The sequence below is a fragment of the Pogona vitticeps genome, chromosome 15, assembly GCF_051106095.1.
Source record: "Pogona vitticeps strain Pit_001003342236 chromosome 15, PviZW2.1, whole genome shotgun sequence".
Lineage (NCBI taxonomy): Eukaryota > Metazoa > Chordata > Lepidosauria > Squamata > Agamidae > Pogona > Pogona vitticeps.
The window spans coordinates 12,591,430-12,612,822 of NC_135797.1; the positions used below are offsets into that span (position 1 = coordinate 12,591,430).

Below are 21,393 nucleotides of genomic sequence, written 5' to 3' on the forward strand. Positions count from 1 at the left end.
TGATGTGCAACGATTAGGACCTAATCTTTGTGATAGAGTAAGGCAAATAAACTACGCTGGGTCGTCAGTCATATGTATCTTATCCGCCTAAATTTGTCACTATGCCCGCGTAGCAGTCGGAGGGCGCCATTATAAAAGCCATTAGGAGATCCGCCGGAATTGTAAAGGGCATGCGCGGAAGGAGACGGAGTACCAGCGCGCATGCTCAGAGGCGTGACGTAGGTAGCTCGGCGAGCCTTCTCGAGAAAGCTGTGGCACTGGCCCAAGGCACATATCCCAAGGGGCCCCGCTGGCCCAGTGCGCGTGCGCACCTCGTCCCTTTTTAGGTGAGCCATTTTGTGCGCGCTCGGAGGCGTGTCGGAAGTAGGCGGGTGCGCATGCTCGAGAAGGACCCGGCGGCGAGGGGAGGCCCACGCGCATGCCCGAAGGGGAGGTTCCGGCCCAACGCGCAGGCGCGGCTCCTTGGCCCCGCTGGGTGGGGAGGCTTCCCTTCTCGGAGGCAGCGGCCGCCATTTTGTGGGCGCTCGGGTCGTCTCCTTTGTCGTCGTCGTCGTCGTCTCCTCCTCCTCCTCGTCCTCCTCCGGTGGCGGCGGCGGCGGGGCCGGGGCCGGGCCGATGCACTCGGGGGTGAAAGTGTTCGTGGGCAACGTGCCCGAGGAGACGTCGCAAGGGGAGCTGCGCGACCTGTTCGAGGCGGCCGAGCCGGGCCAGGTGCTGAAGGTGGCCCTCATGAAGCAGTTCGCCTTCGTCCACATGCGCGACGAGGCGGCGGCCGACCGGGCCATCCTCCAGCTCAACGGGCAGCTCCTCCACGGGCACCGGGTGGTGGTCGAGCACTCGCGGCCCAGGCCCACCCACACCGTCAAGATCTTCGTCGGCAACGTCTCGGCCGCCTGCACCAGCGGGGAGCTCCGCACCCTCTTCCAGGAGTTCGGCTCCGTCGTCGAGTGCGACATTGTCAAAGGTACCGCCGGAGGAGGAGGAGGAGGAGGAGGAAGGCCGGGCGGGCAGGCAGGCAGGCGGGATGGATGGATGGCCTCCCAGGGACCCGCCCGCCAGGCCGCCTTGACGAGCGAGCTTTTTTCGCCTCAGAGGGCGAGCGCCTCTTTATTTAAAATATCTCGTATTTATTCCCCCGCCCTTTTCAGCCCCTCAAAGGAACAAAAAAAAAACCCGGTGGAGATTGAGGGGGAGAGAAAGTAAGAGAGACGGTTGTTAGGCTAGGCGCGCGCATTGCAAAGACAAGTAGGGCCGCCGTATCCGCGCAGGATCAGGACCCGCGGTTTCACTTAACCGCGGACTGAAACGATGCAACTCACCTCACCCCCCCCCCCAAAAAAAGAAACACTGGTTTCTAAGATGGGTTTTCCAGAACTGCCCCTGAGAGGGACAGCCTTGCTTGATCGTCTTTGTTTATTTAAAATATTTGTACACCCACCCACCCCCACCTTTCTCCTCAAAAGGACCCAAGGCGGCTTATTTATTTATTTATTTTATATCCCGCCTATCTTCAAAAGGACCCAAGGCGGCTTACAACCATTTATTTATTTATTTTATATCCCGCCTATCGAGTCGATTAAGACCACTCTAGGCGGCTTACAACAATAATATAGCAATGTGAATAAAAACAGTTTTAAATAAGGGGGAAAAGCTTTTAAAAAAGTAAGTATGCAAATATTGAAGAAGCGTTGAAGAAGTATTGGATTAAAAAGTGGTTAAAAAAAGAGAGAACAAGACGATAAGGGACTGTGGTATATGCACACACAGCCTTTCTGTACTTGTGCTTTTTGGACCTCCACAGAGGGCTTCGAAATGATCCCCGGTGGATATCGCAGCCCTACTGTATTAGAAAGTAGGGAGGTGGTGGTGGTTTTTTTAAAAATTCTCTCAATTCGGAGTTTCCGCCTTTGACAAATATTGAAAGCAGCCATTCTCAAGCCGGGTGTGTGTGTGTGTGATGGACAGACGGACATGAAGGATATCTTGCGAACTCCTGAAGTAGACTGGAAATAATTCTTCACGCACCACCTTAAAAGGTTCATTAACATGACTTACACCAGCAGCCCCCCAACCTTTTTGGGGCTGCGGACAGGCTGGGGGGAGCGAGCTCCATGCATAGGGGTGGGCAGGCAGGGGGCATGTCATGCTCACACAATGGGTGTGTCCTGTTCATGGGGGGGGGTTGTCGCGCGTGTAAGTATGACACCCCCCATGGGCATGATACACCCTACCATGTGTGTGCTGCGGTGATGACCCCTGACTTTACACCAACCTGAAATGGCCTATATTTCTTTCCTATTGGGTTTATGGCCGTGGCCAAAATAATAATAATAATCTTTGGGAATGGCTGATTTAAAAGTGTTTTTCTACCATCAAAACCCGACTCTTTCAACTTGAAAAGAATTCCTGCTGCAGCTTAACAGAACACATACAGGGCATGCCGGAGAAATAGAGAGTGGGTGCCTGGAGAAAAGAAAACTAATACAGACATTTATTAATATTATTTATTTATATAATAGCGGACAGCACTTACTGGGCAGTTTACAATTTAATTGCGCAGGCTACACCTCCGCTCCCCCCTTCTCCCCAGTGAGCTGGATACCCAGTTTACCAACCTCGAAAGGACAGAAGACTAAGACAATCTCGCGCCAGCACACCTGAGGCCGCCGAAATCAAATTCAGGTGGCAAGCAGAGTCGTGACTGTTGTACTGCAGTTTAACCTCTGTGCCACAGGGAGGGACCTCGTTTTTAGGCACTGGATTGGAGCTATAACATGCTGGAGGAGTCCCTGAATAAATGGTTGATGGTCCGACTAAGTGGCTGATGATAAGCCTGCCCTTAGTGAGATTCTCTGGTCCATTTTATAGGAGTGTATGATTTCCATCGAGCAAAGGGGACCGGTGGCCTTTAGGCATGTGCAGAGTGCCCTTCCTGTTGAGTGGCGGCAAGAATGGGCCTTCTTGGAGCAGAAAAAAAGAAGTCCATTTTAGAAGGCGGCTGATGCCTCTCACTATCCTCACAAAGCTCCCCATCAGTAGCCGTCGTAGCTGCTGCTGGTTCTCCCGAGCCATGTTCCCACCTTGGGTATAAGGCAGAAGTATTTGTTTTCAATATCTGCTTCATGACATCGAGGCCCAGTGGTATGGCTTATTCTAAAGCTGGATCATAGGCAGACATTTAAACCACCCTTTTGCCAAGGAGGGAGAAGAGTGGGACCAAGGGCTGCGTGCGCCACTTGTTCACACTGTGGTTTAATCATCTGCGTCTACCATTACTTGTAAACAGGCTGTGCGGTCTGCCTAGGCAGGAAAGTCCCCTTCATTTACTCCATGCTTTAAAGTAGGCATATGTCAATGTGCCTCAGATACCCTATTGTTCGTGGCCTCACCTGTCTGTGCTAAGGCAGCCTGGTTTGATATTTGTGAAACATGCCCATGTATCCTCTAGTGAATCAGTTTCCCCAGGTTTGCAGTTCGGGAGGCTCATCTTTCTTCCAGCTTTATAGTTAGACGCCGACAAATCTGAAGATACTTTTTAAAATAGTAGTTGGAATGAAGCATATTTTGGGGGGGGATCAAATCCTTTCCTATGTGATGAATCCCTTCTGGGTCTTCTTTAGGAATTTTACTTTACTCTTAAGTATGTATCGATGCCCCCAAAACACTAAAAAAGTTGACCTCCGAAAAAATTGTTCAAAGTATAGTCAAAACTTAGTGGGTAAGTTTTCAGGCCCCTAATAGGGCATGAAGCCCACTGTGCATATAGGCAAAGTACAGTATATATGCATTGTCTAAGGAGTCCTCACTGTTAAACATGTGTTGCTTAAATGCATTTTTTTAGCCTTGCCCATGTGTGGCGTATGTCCACCCTTTCATACCTTGGCGAAGATCATGCTGAACCATTTCGGTTGTTTTTAAAAAATAACCAGAAGGATGTTCCTTGGTTGAGAATTTGTTTTTATGTGGAAGAAAAAAAAAATGCTTGCACAGAATGGACCATTAGATATACTGCTTTGTATTTCCTCTTGGCACAATGTGGTATATTGGCCTGCCCACCCGTGGCCAACTGCTGTTGTGGCCTAAAAAGCACCTTTCATGTATTGCTTCTTCCCTTGTTAGAACCAACTGCTCAAAGCAGGCAGAAGTAGAGTTGCATTAGCCTGGTTCACCCCCACCCACCCCCAAAGTTTGCGAAGAAGCCATGACAACTGGTGTCTGTGCTCAGTGGACTAGGAAGAACTAATAATATTAGCAGAACTTGACAACATTTGCATGTAAAGATAGTGTGGGGCATGAATTACAAGAGCCAAAGGAAGCACAGAATGCTTCAAAATGCCAAATGTACTTCCGCCTCTGTGTGTGTGTTTAATTGTGTGTAAATGTAAGAGAGTGTCTTGAGCCATTGATGTGAAAGAGTTGGGGGCTGTTTGATCGATGAACGAAACGATGCTGCTTTAGGATATTCAGATGTTCTTTTCTGAGTGTGCCAGAAAAATTACAGGACCCGGCGTTGCACTGTGATGTACACAGCAGTTACTTGGGAGTCATCGACCTCTTCAGCCCCATTAGTTTGGTATGTTTTGTCTCTCTGGAGAATCCTGAGCCAGACGTGGGCATGCGTCTTATAGCAAAGGTGGTGTGTGCAGGGGGGCAGGACGGGGGAGCCTACTGCTTAGCCTTCAGCTGTTAGGGGCAGTGATGGGTGCCTTGTGGTTTTCTGGGTGCCGCTAGCCTGTTCTTTGTGAAAGAGAGGCAGAACAACCCACTGAGGGCGCCTGGCGTGCATTGTCCGGCTAGCATTCAGACATGCTGCTGTTTGAGCCTTTTAACTGTGTCCGGGCCAAATCCAAGTAGCAGTGCAAGTGGGTTCCAGGAATAAAATGTGATGTATCCCTTGCTGATAATCTTCTGTCTACTGCTTTATCAGACTATGCGTTCGTTCACATGGAGAAGGACGAGGATGCTAGAGCCGCCATTGAACACCTTAATGGAAGGGAAGTCAAAGGAAAACGAATTAATGTGGAACTCTCTAATAAAGCTCATAAAAGGGGGCCCGCCGGGCTCGGGGGCCAGCTGGGCGGCGGAGCGGAAAAGAACAAAATACCGACTCTAGAGAAACTCCAGCCCGTGAATGATGCTATGAGAGCGGGTAATCTTGCATTCCCCATGGCCACGGCGGCTTATTCTTCCCTGGAATATGACTATCAGCGTCTGGGGAACGCCAGTTTAACTCAGGACGCTCAGGCCAGGCAGATCTCCCCGTCTTACTTTGGAAGGGACAGGAGCCCTCTTAGACGCTCGCCCTCGAGAGCTGGCTACGCGCTCCCTGTGACAGGCCAGCAGGCATCGTACAGAGACCAGCCGTCGGCCTCCCTAGGAACACCCTACCGAGACCAGACTTCCGCCTCGCTCGGGATGGCCTATCGACCCCAGCCGACGACGGGTCAGGCAGCCATGTACAGAGCGCAGCCCTCCGCCATGCTTAACAATGCCTATAGAGCCCAGTCCTCTGTTCCCATGGGAACTTCGGCCGCCCAGCCGGCAGCCTCGGCCCTCACCTCCTACAGTGCCCAGGCGGCTGCGGCCTACGGGGCCCAGGCCGCCGCCTCCCAAGTCCCTACTTACGAGGCCCAGCCCGCCACAACTTACGCTGCCGCTTATGGGGCCCAGGCAGCTGCGACCTATGCCGCTTCCTATGGGGCTCAAGCGGCGGCACTCTCCGCCTCCTATGGGGCCCAGCCGGCCGCCAACCAGGCAGCCTTGTACAACGCCCATGCCCTCTCGGCCCAGTCAGCCTCCTATGGCGTTCAGCCCACTGTAGGACATGCCGCTTCCTACGGGGCCCAAGCGGCCACCGCCTCGGCCCTGCCAGCTGCCTATGGGGCCCAGTCGGCAGCCAGCCTGGCCGCTGCTTATAGCATGCAGGATGCGGCTGCGGCTTCCTACAAGGCCCAGCTCTCCGCCTCAATGCCGACAGCCTACAGAACCCCAGCCGAGGCGGCCTATGCGGCACAGCAGTCCGCCTCCGTTCCCTTAGCGGCCGGCTACCGAGCTCAGCCGGCATACAACGGGCTGGCTCAGTCTGCGCAACAGATGCCTCAGTCTTCAGCCATGTTGCAGTCGGAAGCGGCCGCGGGTCTCCATCCGGCGTACGACCGCTCTCGCCTCTCCCCGCCACGTGGTAGTCGTGAGGACCTCTACCGAAAAGCAGCTGCCATGAATAAGAGGTATGCAGCTGAACCGGCGGTCGTGCTTTGCGCATTGGTTGTGCCTTCTATCCAAGAACCTCTGGGTGGTTTATGAAACCCAGAGGCGCCTTCTGCTGCCGTTCTCGTCAGGACTGGCATACTTCCTTCTGGCACTCTAAATTGGCACTCGCTAGGAAGCACAGGGGTCTTGGGAGTGGGTCTCTGCTTGTGCCCTTCTTTCTGACCTTTTCTATGCTTTACTCCTTATGGGAAGGGAAGTCTCTATGGTCTGTGGGTTACCATTCCCCCCCACCCCCGGTTCATCCTTTTCATAGGAAAACCGAGACTAAACTTTTGGGAGAAGAGAACTAATTTGCAAATTCGAATACCCCTCCTTTCTCCCCATGGTAACAGGAGGGGTGTGAAGGGTTCTCCTCTACCTGGTCAGATCCTGTGACACAGAAGAAAAAAAAATCCTCATGTTCACATCTTCATGTTTTTTCTGCTCTGTGGAAAAGTGGACTCACTTTATGGAATATAGTCTTGCAGTGGTACTTTGAATTTTCATTCAGTGCTTGGAGGCTGGATCCTTTTTGAACCACGGTGGTCTCAGAGCTAAATTGATGCCCCATCTTCGCCTGCAGAACATAAGCAATGAGGCAAGCTGCTGAATAGGCATTAAGATCCTTTTTTTCTCCCCCAAATAGCCACAGGGAATTTCCTATATCTGGGTTTTGCAGGTTCAGATTCAAACAACGCATTTAATGTGCCCACAGATCCCTATGTCTGTCTTAGAAACAACGACGGGATGTAGTGTTGTGAAACCTGGCCCTCCCTTTAGGACACATTCTGGTTAAAAGCTTAATTTTTTAAAAAAAATAAATGCCCAGCAAATTTTGCTGCTTTCCCTGGGTTTTCCAGAACCGCTCGGCCCTTAAGACGCGTTCTGCGCCATCTCACGTAGGAGGTGAAGTAGGCCCAGGTTTTGCAAAGGAGAAGCTGTCTTCCAGACCCCCTTTTGATGCTCTTCATCTTGGTGGTCCCCTTCGGTGCGGTGGGAGGAAGAGGTATCCTTCATCACAGTGGGTGCGTTATTTGGAGCCTCGGACGTGAGCCTTTTTTAATTTTCTCAAATGTCTCTTCTCTTAACCAGGTACAATTCTGACCCCTCAGATGACCGCCGTTTATCTGACTACCCAGATTTCCGCCGTTTAACCGACTCCCCCCATGCGTACCGCCATTCGCCGACCAAAGCTCAACTGGATTATCGCCGCCTCCCCGAAATGCAGTCCGATTACGCTTGTTACGCGGGGGCCTATGGTGATTATTTGCGTAGTGCCCAAATGCAGATGCATGCTAATTACCAGCGCCGCCTCTAGAGGATCCCTTCCCTGCCACCCCTGGGGCGGGACGACATCGTTGCCCGGGCGCCTGCCGTCACACGCTTTCCACAACCTCCCCCTCCCCGCTGCGTCCGTAAGGAGCGAACGTTGCCGTTTTGAGTTCAGGATGTCCTTTTAGCCGTCACGTTTTGTCCCACCTGTCCACAGGTGCCTGTGGCGTTGCCCCGGCGTAGCTTGTGTGTCTTTTTTTGTTGTTTCTGTCCTTACCACGCAAATGGCGTGTCATTTCCTTCAGGGAGCGCTGTGTGGCCCTCTCAGATGAACAGCTTTCTAGGAGACCTATTCGAGTTGTCACCATTTTCCGTTGCGGCTCTGCATTTGGCTTCCGTAGCAGCGCCACGCGGGTGGGCGCCCAGCCCTTTAAAGCCCAAGTCCCGAAGATGGCCACCTATGCTTCTGTTTCCTTGGTCTTACGTTTCTCTCGGCTCACTCGGTGAAAAGTAACCAAACCGTTCTTTTACTGAAATCCTGATTTTAATTTCTTTGCCAAAAGGATCACTTGATACCGTTTCCTGGCCAGCTCAGTCGCTTTTATGTAATAGCATCCTTAATTGATTTCAGGCAGATATAAAGTGTGCAGATAAACATGTTAGAAGAGTTTGGGCTTTCTTTTTGTATTAATTGTAAATAAAACCGCTGATGTGCGTTTTAGAAAATCCCCTTGCCTGCTGGTTCTGGTAGTCAAGATGTGTGTGTTTGTGTCACCCTTCGCTTCCTTTTGTAAACCATCCTCCACATCTGGGTGCTTCCAGTTCTTGCCATCCCTGACCGCTGCAGGCATTGGCTGTGGTAGGAGTTGGAAGTCCAGACTATCTAGGCGAGCCCTGTGCTGAGGGAGGCTAATCTAACCTCAGGACCATCTCTGCCATTGAGGACACAAGGTGGGTAACAGCAGTGAGGGCAAACTGCAGCTATTGTAGTACATTCCTAAGATCCCATCGCCAACTGCTATATACATATGGGGCATGTTCAGGCCTGTTGTGGCTCACAAGCCAAGACTGGAATGTGTGGTTTTCTGCAAATCCATCATGATTTAAAACCGTCCTCTTTTGCTAAAACCTTCCAAGTAGAGATGGACACAAATTTCTTTGTGCCGGGTCATCTCAAGTTGCCAGCACAGCACCACAAGTGCCCTTAGGCTGGCTCCCCCCCTCACTAGCTGACACATACTGCTTGTTCCCTCCTTGTCATGATATCTTCCGGTTTCAGCAGAAGCCCAGACTCCCCTTCTCTGCCTCCTCTGGCAGCCGCCCACTCGGACAAGGAGGCAGGGCAGGGATTCCTGCAGCACAGCCTTGGAGTGGGTGGCTGCTGGAGGAGGCAGAGAAGGGGAGTCCGGGCTTCTGCTGAAACCGGAAGATCGTGAGGTGAGGAGGAAACAAGCAGTGCGCGTCAATGACTTGGGACAACCCGGCACAAAGCAGTTCATGCCCACCTCTATTTCCAACATATATCAAAGCGTCTTCATAAAAGACTGCCCTTTTCTCTACTGCAGTCCTGTCGCAAATCTGTTGGGAATCGGAGTGATCAAGGTGATCAGATTTCTAAATTGAATTTGCAAAGGTCAGATGGGAAACAGCAGCTTAGCTGACAAAACGGGATTTATTACCTAGATACTAATTTGGTTTATAATAATTCAGCACAAATCTTTGGGTTTACGTCAGTGCCTATTTGTTTTTTCCCAAGGAGCCGGCCGGTCACTTTGATAGGGTGTAAAGCTCTTTGGAAAACCGATTAAAGGGTGGAAGTTGACTGTCCTTCTGTTTTCTGTTCCCCCTTTTAAGGGTGTGACTTTGCAGGCAAGTTCTTGCAAATTCTTGGGTGCCCCATGGTTTTCACTAGACCCAAATAGAATTGTCCAGGAGTGGCTACCAGAGGTCCGAAATAGGGCTCATCCGGAAGTCTTCTTCTGGGACAAATTGTTCCCTGACGCCTGCTTGTCTTTTGCCTTTCGCAAGAGCTCAGGGTTTGTTAGAAATGGAGTAGTGAGGTCTCTTTTTTAAAAAAATTAAAATGGTGCCAGAAAATAGCTTGGCATTAGCCCCACAGGCCCGGTTGTGGGCCCAGAAGACCTTGCTCCTCCTGACTTGTTATGCACTCGGGGAGGGGGGGTCAGCTGCGATGCGCTCCTGCTGTGGGTGGCTGAAATTTTGAGACGCCTCGAGAGCTTTCCGAAGGACCAACGGTCAGCCATATGGAGCACAGATCTGGTGTGCTGCATGGCGCTTGTCAGAGACAGAGTTGGCAAACTAGAATCAGCTTTAAACTGAGAGCAAGGGGCAGCCGCAGCTCCGGGCATATGCGCCGGAACATAACCCGTTGCTGGCGCTCGCTAACTCAGTCCTGGCCGTCTTCCCTCCTTTTCTCTCAGTGTAGATGCTGAAGTGGTTCGTTCAGTGGTGCTGGGAACAGGAGGAGCTCTGCCTACGTTGCAACTAAGGGACAAAACCTTTTAAACTAGAGAACCGATAGGAAAAATATCACTCGCGTAAGGAGATCACCCCATACCACTTTGTGCTAATGGGAGCCTCCGTGGTGCGGAGTGCCCGAGGGCCCTTGCCCTCCTTGCATTGAAATAATAAATTATTCCTTTATACATAACCCTTTGCTTATATGGAGTCTTCTGCCCATCACTCCCGTTTTGAATCCCAGTTGGCATTTAACATTAGCCAGCGGCATCCTCCGCCAGGTAGTAAGATACAGTTCACACCATTCCTGTTTCCTTACCGCTGCACGTGCAAAAGTTTCGTGACTGGTTGAAATGGGCTAGGTTCTGCCCGTTTTGCTTTCTGAACCATGGAAGAAGAGGGTGCCGATCGTACATGCAAGAGGGCGATTTACTCGGATCAGCTGCCACATTAAAACCACTGACAAGTGAAGCAAGTGGCATTCATTATCTTGTTTTGAGGTGTCTCCTGTATGAAGTGGCTAGTGCCTGCCAAAGATGGTGCACGAAAGGACAGCTGGGGAACCGTCGTTAGGGTTGGGGGTGCCAAAGGCTCATGGATGCACATGGGGAACGAAGGCTAGCTTGGGTGGTCTCGTCACAGAGGACTACTGGAGCTCAAGGTGTTGAAGAAAATGCTGGCCATGATAGAACGGTGTCAGAACACACAATGCGTCACAGTTGGCTGCGTATGGGGCTGCATAGCGACCGCCAGAACTGCCCGCAAAGGGGGTGGGCATGCGCGTCAGAGCTGGACCATGGAGCAGCAGCGGAAGAAGGTTGCCCTGGTCTGATGAATCACATTTTCCTTTAGATCAGGTGGCTGGCCGGGTGTGCGCGCCTCGTTTACCTGGGGAGGAGACCGGCAGCAGGCTGCGCTATGGGGAAGACGCCGGGCCGGTGAAGACCGTGTTTTGCTGGGAAACCTTGGGTCCCGGCATTCATGTGGATGCTGCTTTGACGCAATGCCACCTACCTAGGCATTTCGGCAGACCACGGACACCCCTTCGTGGCCGTGGTGCCCCCTGATGGCCGCGGCCTCTTTCGGCAGGATAACGCGCCCTGCTAGTCTGCAAAAATGGTTCAGGAATGGTTTCAGGAATGCGGCAGAGGGTTCAAGGTGCAGCTTTGGCCTCCAGATCCCCCAGGTCTCAATCTGATTGAGCATCTGTCGGATGTGCTAGAACACCCCATCCGATCCACAAAAGCCCCGCCTCGCAGTTTGCTAGGATCTAAAACATCTGTTGCTAATGTCTCGGTGCCAAATACCACGTTCTGGGGTCTTGCGGAGTCCGTGCCTTGATGCATTGGCGGCACAAGAAAGACCTACCCGATATTGGGCAGGTGGTTTCCATGGTGTGGCTGGCCATTGTGTCTCATTCGTTCCAGATCCCTGACCCTCTTCAAAGCTGAAATGTCCTTTTCTCTGGGCTCAGCGACCTGAATGAATTGGTTTGTTCCTGCTTTAGCCACAAAAAATGGTACATTTCTTATTTATTTTATCTTTTATGTTTATTTATCTTCAAATGTTCTCAGAAGAAGAAGTGACCTCTACCTGCCAGTCCATTCCCTATAGCAGTGCATCTGTGTTGTCTTGAGAAAAGCCACTGAATCTGGGGTCCCAGTGACTGGCAATTGAGATTATTTATTTATTTATTGCTCTCCCTTCCGTTTCTGTGGATCTCAGGGCATTTCTTACACTTTTAACATCACTGTTCACTTGCCAGCGGCTCATTCTTATCCTGTAGGTCCAAACCACTGAACCGGCCCTACTCCTTTCTCTATAGGTTACTGACCTCAAAGCTGCTAAAGTTTGAGATTTTTCCTAGGTTGCTGTTGTGATGCTTGGAAATTAATCTGTTAACTGATGCATATCTCAGCCACGTTGGGTGGGTGGGTGGGTGGAGGTTTGCAGGAATCCTGTGTCGCCCCCACGGTCTGAAGCAGGTTTTGATTTTGCACTTCATTTAAATTCAGGCAGGCGGGCCGGAGTTCTCTCACCCAATAAAAGCTGTAGTGGTGGTTGTCTTTGGTGTGTCTAACTATATATATATATCGCATCCCTCCCTTTCTGGTACCATTCAGACCGTCCAGATGTTCCTTGTAACATCTGCTTTCTACCAAAGCGGTTCATTCTGTGCCCTCTGTAGTAAAACAAAAAGCAGACGTGCCCCCCCATCAGACGAGTTACCTGCAGGCTGAGATCACCAAAGATCCTGCACAATCCCTGGATAATCTTGCCCCCTCCCAACCCGAGCATTGCTGAAGATCTGAACCCATGGGATTTGCAAGGGGAAAAACAACTTTAGCTGCTGTCCTAGCCATGCTTCTCCTCCTCCTGCTGCTTCTAAAAGGGCCTTGCAAGATGAGCGAGGCAGGGCGGGCGATGCAGCCTGCCAGAAACAGCTGGCACGCTTTCTGGGAGATGCATTTCTGAGAGCCACTGGACTTATCCTGGCCTTGGAAGATGCATCTTTGAGAGGGAGCTGGTCGGGTGGAGCATGGATCCGGTTTTTCTTGGTTGGCGGGTGGCAGTGAAACAAACTTGGGGGGCTCAAAAGCGACGTCTTCAAAGGATTAAATGGGTCTCCTGTGGAAGGAATGGGATGCAGCCAGAATGAGGGAGGGGTGCATTTGCTTTGATCTGGGGGGGGAGGATTCTCAGCAAGGCTCCCGGCACAAATGCAAGACAGACGCGGCTTCTCCAAGCTCTTGCGTTTCTAGCCTTGAAACGTTTACACCACGAAATATTACAACATACATCCATGCATCAGGTATTCAAGATTTTGCACATGAATGTCCTAACTTTGCATCTGACTTGCTCCCGTGCTCGGATCAAAACTAAATGTTTTCCATGCGGTCTTCCTCTTTCCCCCCTCAACAGTTCTAGCCAACTCCTTTATATATATATATTTAATTTTTCAAACTTTCTGGGGTCCCCAGAGGACGTTCCCGATCCAGGCCCCCAGAATCACAGTTCCCTGCAATATTTTAATTTTAATTTTTTTGCTTACTGCCTGGAATTAATTGTTGTTGCAGTCCTCCGATTTCCCTGTGCCCCTCGCGACGACGCCCAACGCATCGGGGAGATGGTCGTGTGCCCCAAATCCCCACCATCCCTTTACTGAATGGGGGAAAAGGCAGGTTGTACCAAACCACCGATCCTCTGGCCGGGCCACTTTCTCACGTGTCGGTGCCCACAACCCTCTCCATGCGCGTCTTCCGAGTACTGTTTGGAAGCGAACAGTGGCCCGAAGGTCTTTTAAGGTGGGGCAAGCCATGTATTTTGGGAACAAAGCGAAGCACATCTAGAAAAAAAAAAAGAAATCGGGCATAGAGACTCTTCCTTTCTTTCAAATATATTTATTTATTTTATTTATTTATTTAACTTATATGCCGCCCACACTACACCCTGCCTTTGCCCTTAAAAGGGCCCAAGGCGACTTACAATCTGGAACAGCTGAAAAAATAGTTAAGTATACCAATATTCCACAGGGTGTATATGTATAGAGATTTTAAGAATACTGTATTTTAAAAAGTATACAAATTATTTTGAAAAGCCTCCGAGAATAAATTGTAAAAACCGTCTGTATCTGAGCTTTACCTTCTCCAAGGGTGACCTGCAAGGGAGCTAAAGGAGGGGAAAGTGATGGGCATGGCTTTGAAACATCCCCCCCCCCAATTTCCTCTCCCCCCCCCAACGACAGAGAGGTGAAGGGGGGCGCGAAGCGACGCCTTTCGCCCTTCCAAAGGGGACGAGTAGAAGGCGCAGGGACCTCGGCGCCGCCCTCTCGGGTGGCGATTGGGAGGCAGAGCCGCCAATCCCGGCGGCGCCCCGCCCCTTTCCCTGCCCCGCCCTCCCTCCCTATATAAGGACCGGCCTCTTTAGAGCGTCGCGGCTCCCCTGACAGGGGTTCGAGCGGAGGGGAGTGCTTTCGGTGCCGCGGCCGCCGGGTGGGCTGGGGGGGGCGTCAGGGCTCGGGGGGGGCGTCGTCGCATCTCCGCCGCCTCCCCCACGCCGTTGGCCGCCATTGCGTGGCTCCCTTTTGCCAAGGGGGCAAAAACCCCGGCGGAGAGCGCTTTTATAGGAAGGAAGGACAAGGGTTGCCCCCTTAAAATCGGGCCAGGGCTTCTTCTTGGGGGGGGGGGGGAAGAGGTTTGGGCGCTGAGGTCGGCCCCCCCCCCTCCCCCGGTGTCTGTCACGGATCTCCTGCAGAAGAAAGGATCCGGTCAAGAAAGGAACGGGAGGGCTTCGCTTCTGACCTGGCACTGCTAGCATCTTGGGTTACGGAGATGTGGGGAAAAAAATTATTATGGGTCCTGGGGGGGGGGAATAACAACTTGAAAAGGAAAAAAAAAGATATATTTTTTAAAAAAACCTTTGTCAGACATCCATACCTGTTGAATTTCAGGTGTGCAGAGGCCCGGTGGGAAATTCCAGTTCAATGTGTAGAGATGATTCTGTTTCCCATTGTTCATCCACAGTTTTGTCCTTCTTAGATATATTAATTACCACATCCCTTCTCTGCCAAGATAACCTGTAATGGATCAGTGAAGACTTTGATCTGAATTGCTGTGCTTCTTCCCCATTAAAGAGAAAAATCGAATCAGCCTGTGATGACTGGTGTGTTTTGTTGGAAACAAGATTTATCTCATTCAGTTCCTTCTTCAGAGGCCTGGGATCATGTGGAATGCATCCCTGAAACTTGGGAGGGCTCTACTGATTTCTGCAACCCCACTTGGAACATTTTGGAATTCACAAAGATGGGGTTGGGTTTACTGAAAAAAGCATATCGTGGGCACAAAATATTTTTTAAAAAATATAATTAAACATTTGGGGGCTGGATGGGCATGGTGCGCAGGAACATCGCGAATTCCCTCTGGCACTATTAATGTTAAAGGACAACTGAAATGATAACACAACGACACCCAATGATTTTATTTATTTAAAATATGTTTACCCTGGTTTTCTCCTCAAAGAGGACCCAAGTGGCTCACATCGACAAAACACAGTATTTAAAGCTAAAAACAGCAACTATACAAAGATTTTAAAGGGCCAAATACAAATCTATAAACCAGTAAACAAAAGCCACTCCATTCCAAGCAGTAAGGCACAATGATCCATTTAAAAACAAGGGAAAGCCTGCCTGAAGAGAAAGGTGTTTGCCTGCGTGCAGAAGGATAGCAAAGACAGAACATGCCTGGCCTCCAGTGGGAGGGAGTTCCAGAGTCTAGGAGCAGCAACAGAGAAAGGCCGTGTCCCCACCAAATACACCTGTGAAGGTGTTAATATTGAGAGAAAGGCCTCTCCTGATGATCTTAATGCCCGGGCAGGCTCTTAAAGGGAGACTCCGTCCTAGAGAGGGCCATTTAGGGCTTTATAGGTTTTGCATTGTGCTCAGAAATAGACCAGCAAGCCAGTGGAGTAGCTGTAAAAAGGACATTATGTGATCCCTGTAAGCAGTTTCAGTCCACAATCTGGCGGCCAAACTTTGGATCCTCTGAAATTTCCAGACGCTTTCCAAAGGCAGCCCCGCGTAGAGCGTGTTACAGTAATCCAGCTGGGACCTCACTAAGGCATGTGTTACTGTGGCCAGATCAGACCGCTCTGGGAATGAGGTGGGAAGAGGAATTTAAATCTGACACCTTTTAGTCTGATTGTGTGGAGTTAAAAGGATTTTAGCAAATAGCTATGGACTAGATTTGCATTCACACTGAAGTGCTTACGTTAAACTTACAGCATGCACGACACCAGTCACATTTTCTCCATATAGGAAGATGGGGGATTTAAGCAGGAGGTTTTACGTAACAATCTCAGACATATTTTCTATATATAAAAAGATATATTTGAAAGAGCATAAAGCCTTAGTTTTAACTTTCCTAACTTGATGTCATCCACATGTGCCAAACTATAACTCCCAGACTGAGGTTGGAAGAGTCAATGGTATAATAAACGAGTGTGTGTTACATTAATGCTGAGCCGAAACTTTGGTCTTACTGGGTCCTCCAGGTGCCATCAGCAGCGGGTTTCAAGGTGTGCCCTAAAAATATCTTGGTACCTGAGGTGGAGCAACAAATGGTACCCTTCAGAAAATCAAGGGAGAGGGCAGCCAAAGCGGACGGTGTAATGCGGACATCTTTCCTGGAACAAAGGCGCTGAAGGGCCTTTCTCTCTGGCTGCCCAAAAGCCAATGATAAAACGAAACCAGATCGGCCGGCCGAGGCAACCACCTCCTTGCATCTCAAAGCTGAGTCACCTCGAGAAAAGTGGATCGAAAGGATATGCTCTCCTATTGAAAGGTGAAACCTCCTAAGCTTTTGTGGAATGCACTCTTTGGCATGTGAACGAAAGACAACGGAAAAGACACGTGTAAGTTGAGGAAGAAGACAAGGCAGAAATCCAGATTCCGTTGCTTCTAGGCAACCTTGCCTATATATACCATGCCAGGTGTGTGTGTGTGTGTGTGTGTTCCTGTCCCACAAAGATTCTTAGTGCTTTGTGCCCACATCTAGATAGATAGATAGATAGATAGATAGATAGATAGATAGATAGATAGATAGATAGATAGATAGATAGATAGATAGATAGATGTGGGCACAGCGCACTGTTTCCCTGAAAATAAGACCTACCCCCAAAATAAGCCCCAGTACAGTGAAACCCCGTCCTCCACCCTTGTGCAGCAACTAGAAGATGACATGACTGTAAAATAAAACATCCCCTGAAAATAAGCCCTAATGCCTTTTTGGAGCAGAAGTTAATATAAGACCCCATCTTATTTTGGGGGAAGCACAGTAATTTATTTATATAGCTTTATATAATATATATTTTGTATATATAGATGTGTGTATAACATATACACACAATATAATAGCAATTGATAGTAATAATATGGGAACATGTTACTAGATGGATTTTTTTGCAGATGCTCGTGGCATGGGATGTATATGCAAGGTTGTCAATATCACTTTTAAAAGTGTGGGAACAAACTACTAGGCGGAACCTTTGTGCGGGTAGAAAGGTTTCCAAGGGGGAAGGTTAATCAGCGAGGACTTCCTGAAAGGAGGGGGCCGAACGGACGCGGCGGCGGGGTGGAGCCTGTGTGGTAGACTTCCGGGCAGGGGGCGTGGCTACCTCCGGAAGCCGCCGCCGCCGCGAGAGATCATGGCGCTGAACGCGGCAGGTAAGCGAGGGAAGGAGGCGGCGGGAACCATGGCAACCGGGCCTAGTCGGGCCCGGCGAAGCCAGCCTCTGTTTTTGTTCCCGGAGAAGTACGTAAAAAGGGGCCAGGGTTGTCGGGGGGCGAGTGGGTGGGGAGGCTTCCCGCCGTAACGTCCCCGGTTCTCCCCGCGGGGTGTGTCTGCAGGCCAGGAGGAGGCGGCGTGGGAGCCTCCGTCCGAGGCCGAGCTGAAGGTGATCCAGGCCCGGCGGGAGCGGCAGGACAAGATCAGCAAGCTGATGGGCGACTACCTGCTCAAGGGCTACCGGATGCTGAGCGACTGTTGCGAGGAGTGCGGGGTAAGAGAGAGAGAGAGAGACAAAGGAGGAGGGGGCCTCTGGGCATGTGCAGAGCGCCGCCTGGGATTCCGGGGTAGGAGAAGGCCCCCCCCCCCCGGGCGTTGAGGCCTTGGCTTTTTTCTCTTTTTAATTCCCACGATATTAAAAAAAAAAGGACAGGATTGGAAGAAATGCCCTTTGAAAAGCCACTCAGCGCCTCGAATAATGCCAGACCTATAAAAACGTCTAAAAATTGGCTTTAAATTTATTTTTTTTTTAAATGGCATTCGGGGACTTATACTTTGCTTTTTTTCCTGCTGGGTCCGTAACATGCAAAATAAGAAAGAGCGCCTCTCTTTTAAGTGCGTCCATAAGAAACAACAGCTGCTGGGGGCGGATGAATCTCTCCGGGTAAGAGGGGACAGGTTTGTACGGCCTGGCCGTTGAGGAGGGGAGGATGATGGAAGTGGTCATGAGACCCTTCCAGGAGGCACCGTGTCAAGTCAGAAGGTCTGAATATTTTCAGACCAGGGAGGAAAAGGAGGAGCCCAGGTTGGTTTTGGTTTCCAGGCATCTGGTGCTTCGATTTCCACTTATTTTGCTGGTGCTTTGGGGTGGCTTTTCTCTCTTTGTTTATTCTTTCCCATTCATTTGCTTTTTGGAAAGGGCTGATGCTTTCTCTCCCCTCTCTCCTCCTCCTTCCCTGCCTGTCAATCTCCCCCCCCCCCACAGACCATTTTGCTGCAAGATAAGCAGAAGAAACTGTACTGCGTCGCCTGCCAGGAACTGAATTCTGACGTCGACAAGGACAACCCGGGTAAGTCTGGGGGAAACCGACTGAGCTTGCCGGAGCTTGGCTTTCGACACCTAAACCCCACAGGCGGCCGCTTGGGTGGACGGAGAGGAGGTGCAAGCCCTGGATCAGAGGGTAGGTAGGTGGTGGACTCTCCAACCTCCCTCCTATTTAAGAGGGCCACGTGGCTTGTGCATCAGCCACCTTCAGCTGCTGCCTTGGCAATCATTCAGAAGCCTGGCGCTTTCTGGGAGTCCAAAGGGCTTTTGTTGCGAGATTGAGCGTTGGGGGTTTCATAGTTTGGTACAGTAGGACCCCTGTATCCATCGGATTGGTATCCATGGCTTCACGTATCCTGGTTTTAAAACGTTAAAAGGAAAATAGCTAGAAATATGTATTTTCACAATGTAGTTACCAGAACTGTTCACAGAGGGCGCCAGAGACCATTCTACAGTATGTACTGTATTTCTATTGTTGGAGCACCTAGCATGATCTCTGACTCCCTCTAGCAGCCAGTTCTGGTAATACATGGTGAAAATACATATTTCTGGAGATATATACAGCGGTGCCTCGCGTTGCAACGTTAATTCGTTCCGCAAAAATCGCTGTTGAACGAAAACGTCGCTATGTAATATTAAAAAGCCAATAGAAACGCATTAAAACCTGATTAATGCGTTCCTAGGGGCTTAAAACTAATAACGAAGATCCTCCACAGCGTGGTCATTTTCAGTGCCTTTTAAACGAGGAATCCATCCCAGAAAACAGTGGGCAGCCATTTTGAAACTGCCGATCAGCTGTGCGAAAATGGTCGCTTTGCGATGATCGGTTCCCGAAGCAGGGAACCGATCATCACAGAGCGAAATTCCCCCATAGGGAACATTGCAAAGCGATCGCAAAAAGTTTGTCACAAAGCGATTTTGTTGCTAAATGGAGCGCTCGCTAAGCGAGGCACCACTGTATATATATATTTCTTTTGCCATGCTATGTATATGTAGCACTTATAGCATTCACTATTATCTGCGGTTTTCAGCCTCCGCAGGTGGGGGCTTGGAACCAACCCCCCCCCCATGGATATGGGGGTCCCACTATAATTTCCACTTTGGTGCTCTGACAGTGGGTGATCTGCTTTGGTATTGCTCATACCATGGTTGGCTGCTGGACATTCCAGGGAAGACCTCTACCTCCAAAGGTTTAATTGACAATAAAAATTTGCTTAAAAGAAGCTGCATGGGCCTGACCAGGCTGAGGCCCAGTCCGGGTTTCCTTGCGATATCTTAGAGCAAAGAGGTCGCTGTGATCACTCACCCCCAGACGGTTCTCTCTCTCTCTCTCCAGCCCTGAACGCTCAAGCTGCTTTGTCCCAAGTCCGTGAACGCCAGCTGGCGGCCAACTTGGAGGACCAGGCTCCACCGGAGTACCTCTCTGCTCTCCCCACGCCTCGCCATGTGCCCCGCCCAGAACACTGTGAAGGCGCTGCCTCGGGACTCAGAGCGTCTGCCCGGGCTCCCGCTCTCCCTGCGCCCGTGGCAGCGGCGGCGGTAGCTGCCGGCCCCCCAGCCGTGGGCTCCCTGGCCACGGCCGAGGAGGCCATCCTGCAGAAGATCGGCTGGGCAGGCCAGGAGCTCCAGCACAGCACTTCCATCGAGACGAGCATACAGCTCTGCTCCCTGATCCGTTCCTGCGCGGAATCCCTCAAAGGCCTCAAGGAACTGCAACAATGAGGACCGCGTGGAGCCGCGGGGGGCAGGCTTTGGAGGCCAGACCCCGCCACCCGGGATAGCCCCCCCCTTGAGAGGCTGGAGTTCTGAGCCATTCGAATAAGGCGGTCTTCTTTCTTCTGATTAAAATGTGCATTTTGTTGTCTCATTCTAGTAGTTTTGAGGTTTTGGGGGCATGTTATGGCAGCCTTTGTGTTTGCACTGGGGGTTCACATCTTGCATCCGAGTAGTGGTGGTGAATAGACAGTGAGAAGGACCTATTCCAAGCTAAAGTCAACCTTGAGAACGGATGGATGTATCTGTCAGCCTGGACGCCAACTCCCATAAATCCTGGCCGGCGCAGCTAGTCGGGCAAAGGCTTCTGGGAGCTTTCGTCCGAGAACCAAGGTTGAGAACCACAGTTTGCGAGTCACAAGCAGGCAGGTCCCCTAGGATGATGCCTGCGTGAATTCTCGAGCCCTGCGCTCTTCCTTCTGAATGTCTCCCATTGCTGATGGAGCCCCAACACACTTGCTGATAAGGTCACCCTCTTGCCTCATTCCTGCTGTTTGGAAGTCTTACTCTTGCTAGAATACCCGCCGTAATTTTTAAGAAATGCAGATGTTTGGTAGATGTTGTTGCAGAAAGAATCTTGGCGGAGCTTCCGTGACACTTTAAAAGAACAGTGAGTATGAGTAGGATTTTGTCCTTCATTATGTTTTCCCCGTAGTTGCTTATTCCTAAACATTCTTGGGAAGCAGGGTTTGAATGAGCCTTTTCCGTTTGCTATCACAGAATTGGAAAGGAACCAAATGTCATTGGCTAGCATCTGCTGGTTTGTGTTGGCCAAGCAGACAGAAATATCAAAATACATTTATTTTGACTGCTGGTTCATTGTAAGTAGAAACCCGAATCCTGATGATAGGTGGTGGTTTTTGGAGGGGAGGGTGCTTATGCAGAGGAACATGGACGCCATTCTAAATAGCCAAGAAACATCTAGCGGTTTTTGTGGCTGGCTCATTTGTAGGAGGTACAGTGGGATCCTTGTATCCACAGCATCAGTATCCACTGATTCACTTGTCCACAGTCTGAACATATTAAAAGAGAAACCCTAGAAAATTTATAAAAGTGAAATTACTAGACCTGGCCACTAGATGGAGACAGAGACCATGCCATGTGTAACATTTGCTATAATCTGGATTTTTCAGTATCCCCGGGAAGACTTTGAACTGATCCCACATAGATACAGGGATCCTACTGGTGACAGAACTGAATGATGATGCATAATTGTCAATTTACATGTAACAGATAGCTTCATATGCAGATTCTGTGCTCTTGTGCCCGTAATATAGCTGCTAGTTTAAGTGAGGC

General features: G+C 50.4%; 2 protein-coding genes and 1 long non-coding RNA gene across 3 annotated transcripts; all 3 read left to right on the forward strand.

Moving 5' to 3' along the window:
• Positions 1-484: 484 nt before the first annotated feature.
• Positions 485-8,247, forward strand: LOC144583010 (uncharacterized). The gene is made up of 3 exons (XM_020813357.3): positions 485-964; positions 4,928-6,227; positions 7,342-8,247. Exons 1-3 carry the CDS (start codon positions 616-618, stop codon positions 7,565-7,567), a joined length of 1,875 nt encoding a protein of 624 aa, XP_020669016.3. The 5' UTR covers positions 485-615; the 3' UTR covers positions 7,568-8,247.
• Positions 971-2,122, forward strand: LOC144584945 (uncharacterized). Its single transcript, XR_013539441.1, has 2 exons — positions 971-1,471; positions 1,526-2,122. It is a non-coding gene; the product is annotated as an uncharacterized LOC144584945 (long non-coding RNA).
• An 8,708-nt stretch (positions 8,248-16,955) lies between the features above and the next one.
• On the forward strand, positions 16,956-20,191 carry ZNRD2 (zinc ribbon domain containing 2). Its single transcript, XM_072984398.2, has 4 exons — positions 16,956-17,218; positions 17,402-17,553; positions 18,265-18,349; positions 19,661-20,191. Exons 1-4 carry the CDS (start codon positions 17,200-17,202, stop codon positions 20,044-20,046), a joined length of 642 nt encoding a protein of 213 aa, XP_072840499.2. The 5' UTR covers positions 16,956-17,199; the 3' UTR covers positions 20,047-20,191.
• Positions 20,192-21,393: the final 1,202 nt, after the last annotated feature.

Excerpts from the sequence above, each read along its gene's own strand:
- LOC144583010 (XM_020813357.3), top strand. The coding sequence starts at position 616 with ATGCACTCGGGGGTGAAAGTGTTCGTGGGCAACGTGCCCGAGGAGACG. Across the intron at positions 965-4,927 it reads CGAGTGCGACATTGTCAAAG|ACTATGCGTTCGTTCACATG; the intron begins GTACCGCCGGAG and ends CTGCTTTATCAG. Across the intron at positions 6,228-7,341 it reads GCAGCTGCCATGAATAAGAG|GTACAATTCTGACCCCTCAG; the intron begins GTATGCAGCTGA and ends TCTCTTAACCAG.
- ZNRD2 (XM_072984398.2), top strand. Across the intron at positions 17,554-18,264 it reads ACTGTTGCGAGGAGTGCGGG|ACCATTTTGCTGCAAGATAA; the intron begins GTAAGAGAGAGA and ends CCCCCCCCACAG. Across the intron at positions 18,350-19,660 it reads CGTCGACAAGGACAACCCGG|CCCTGAACGCTCAAGCTGCT; the intron begins GTAAGTCTGGGG and ends CTCTCTCTCCAG.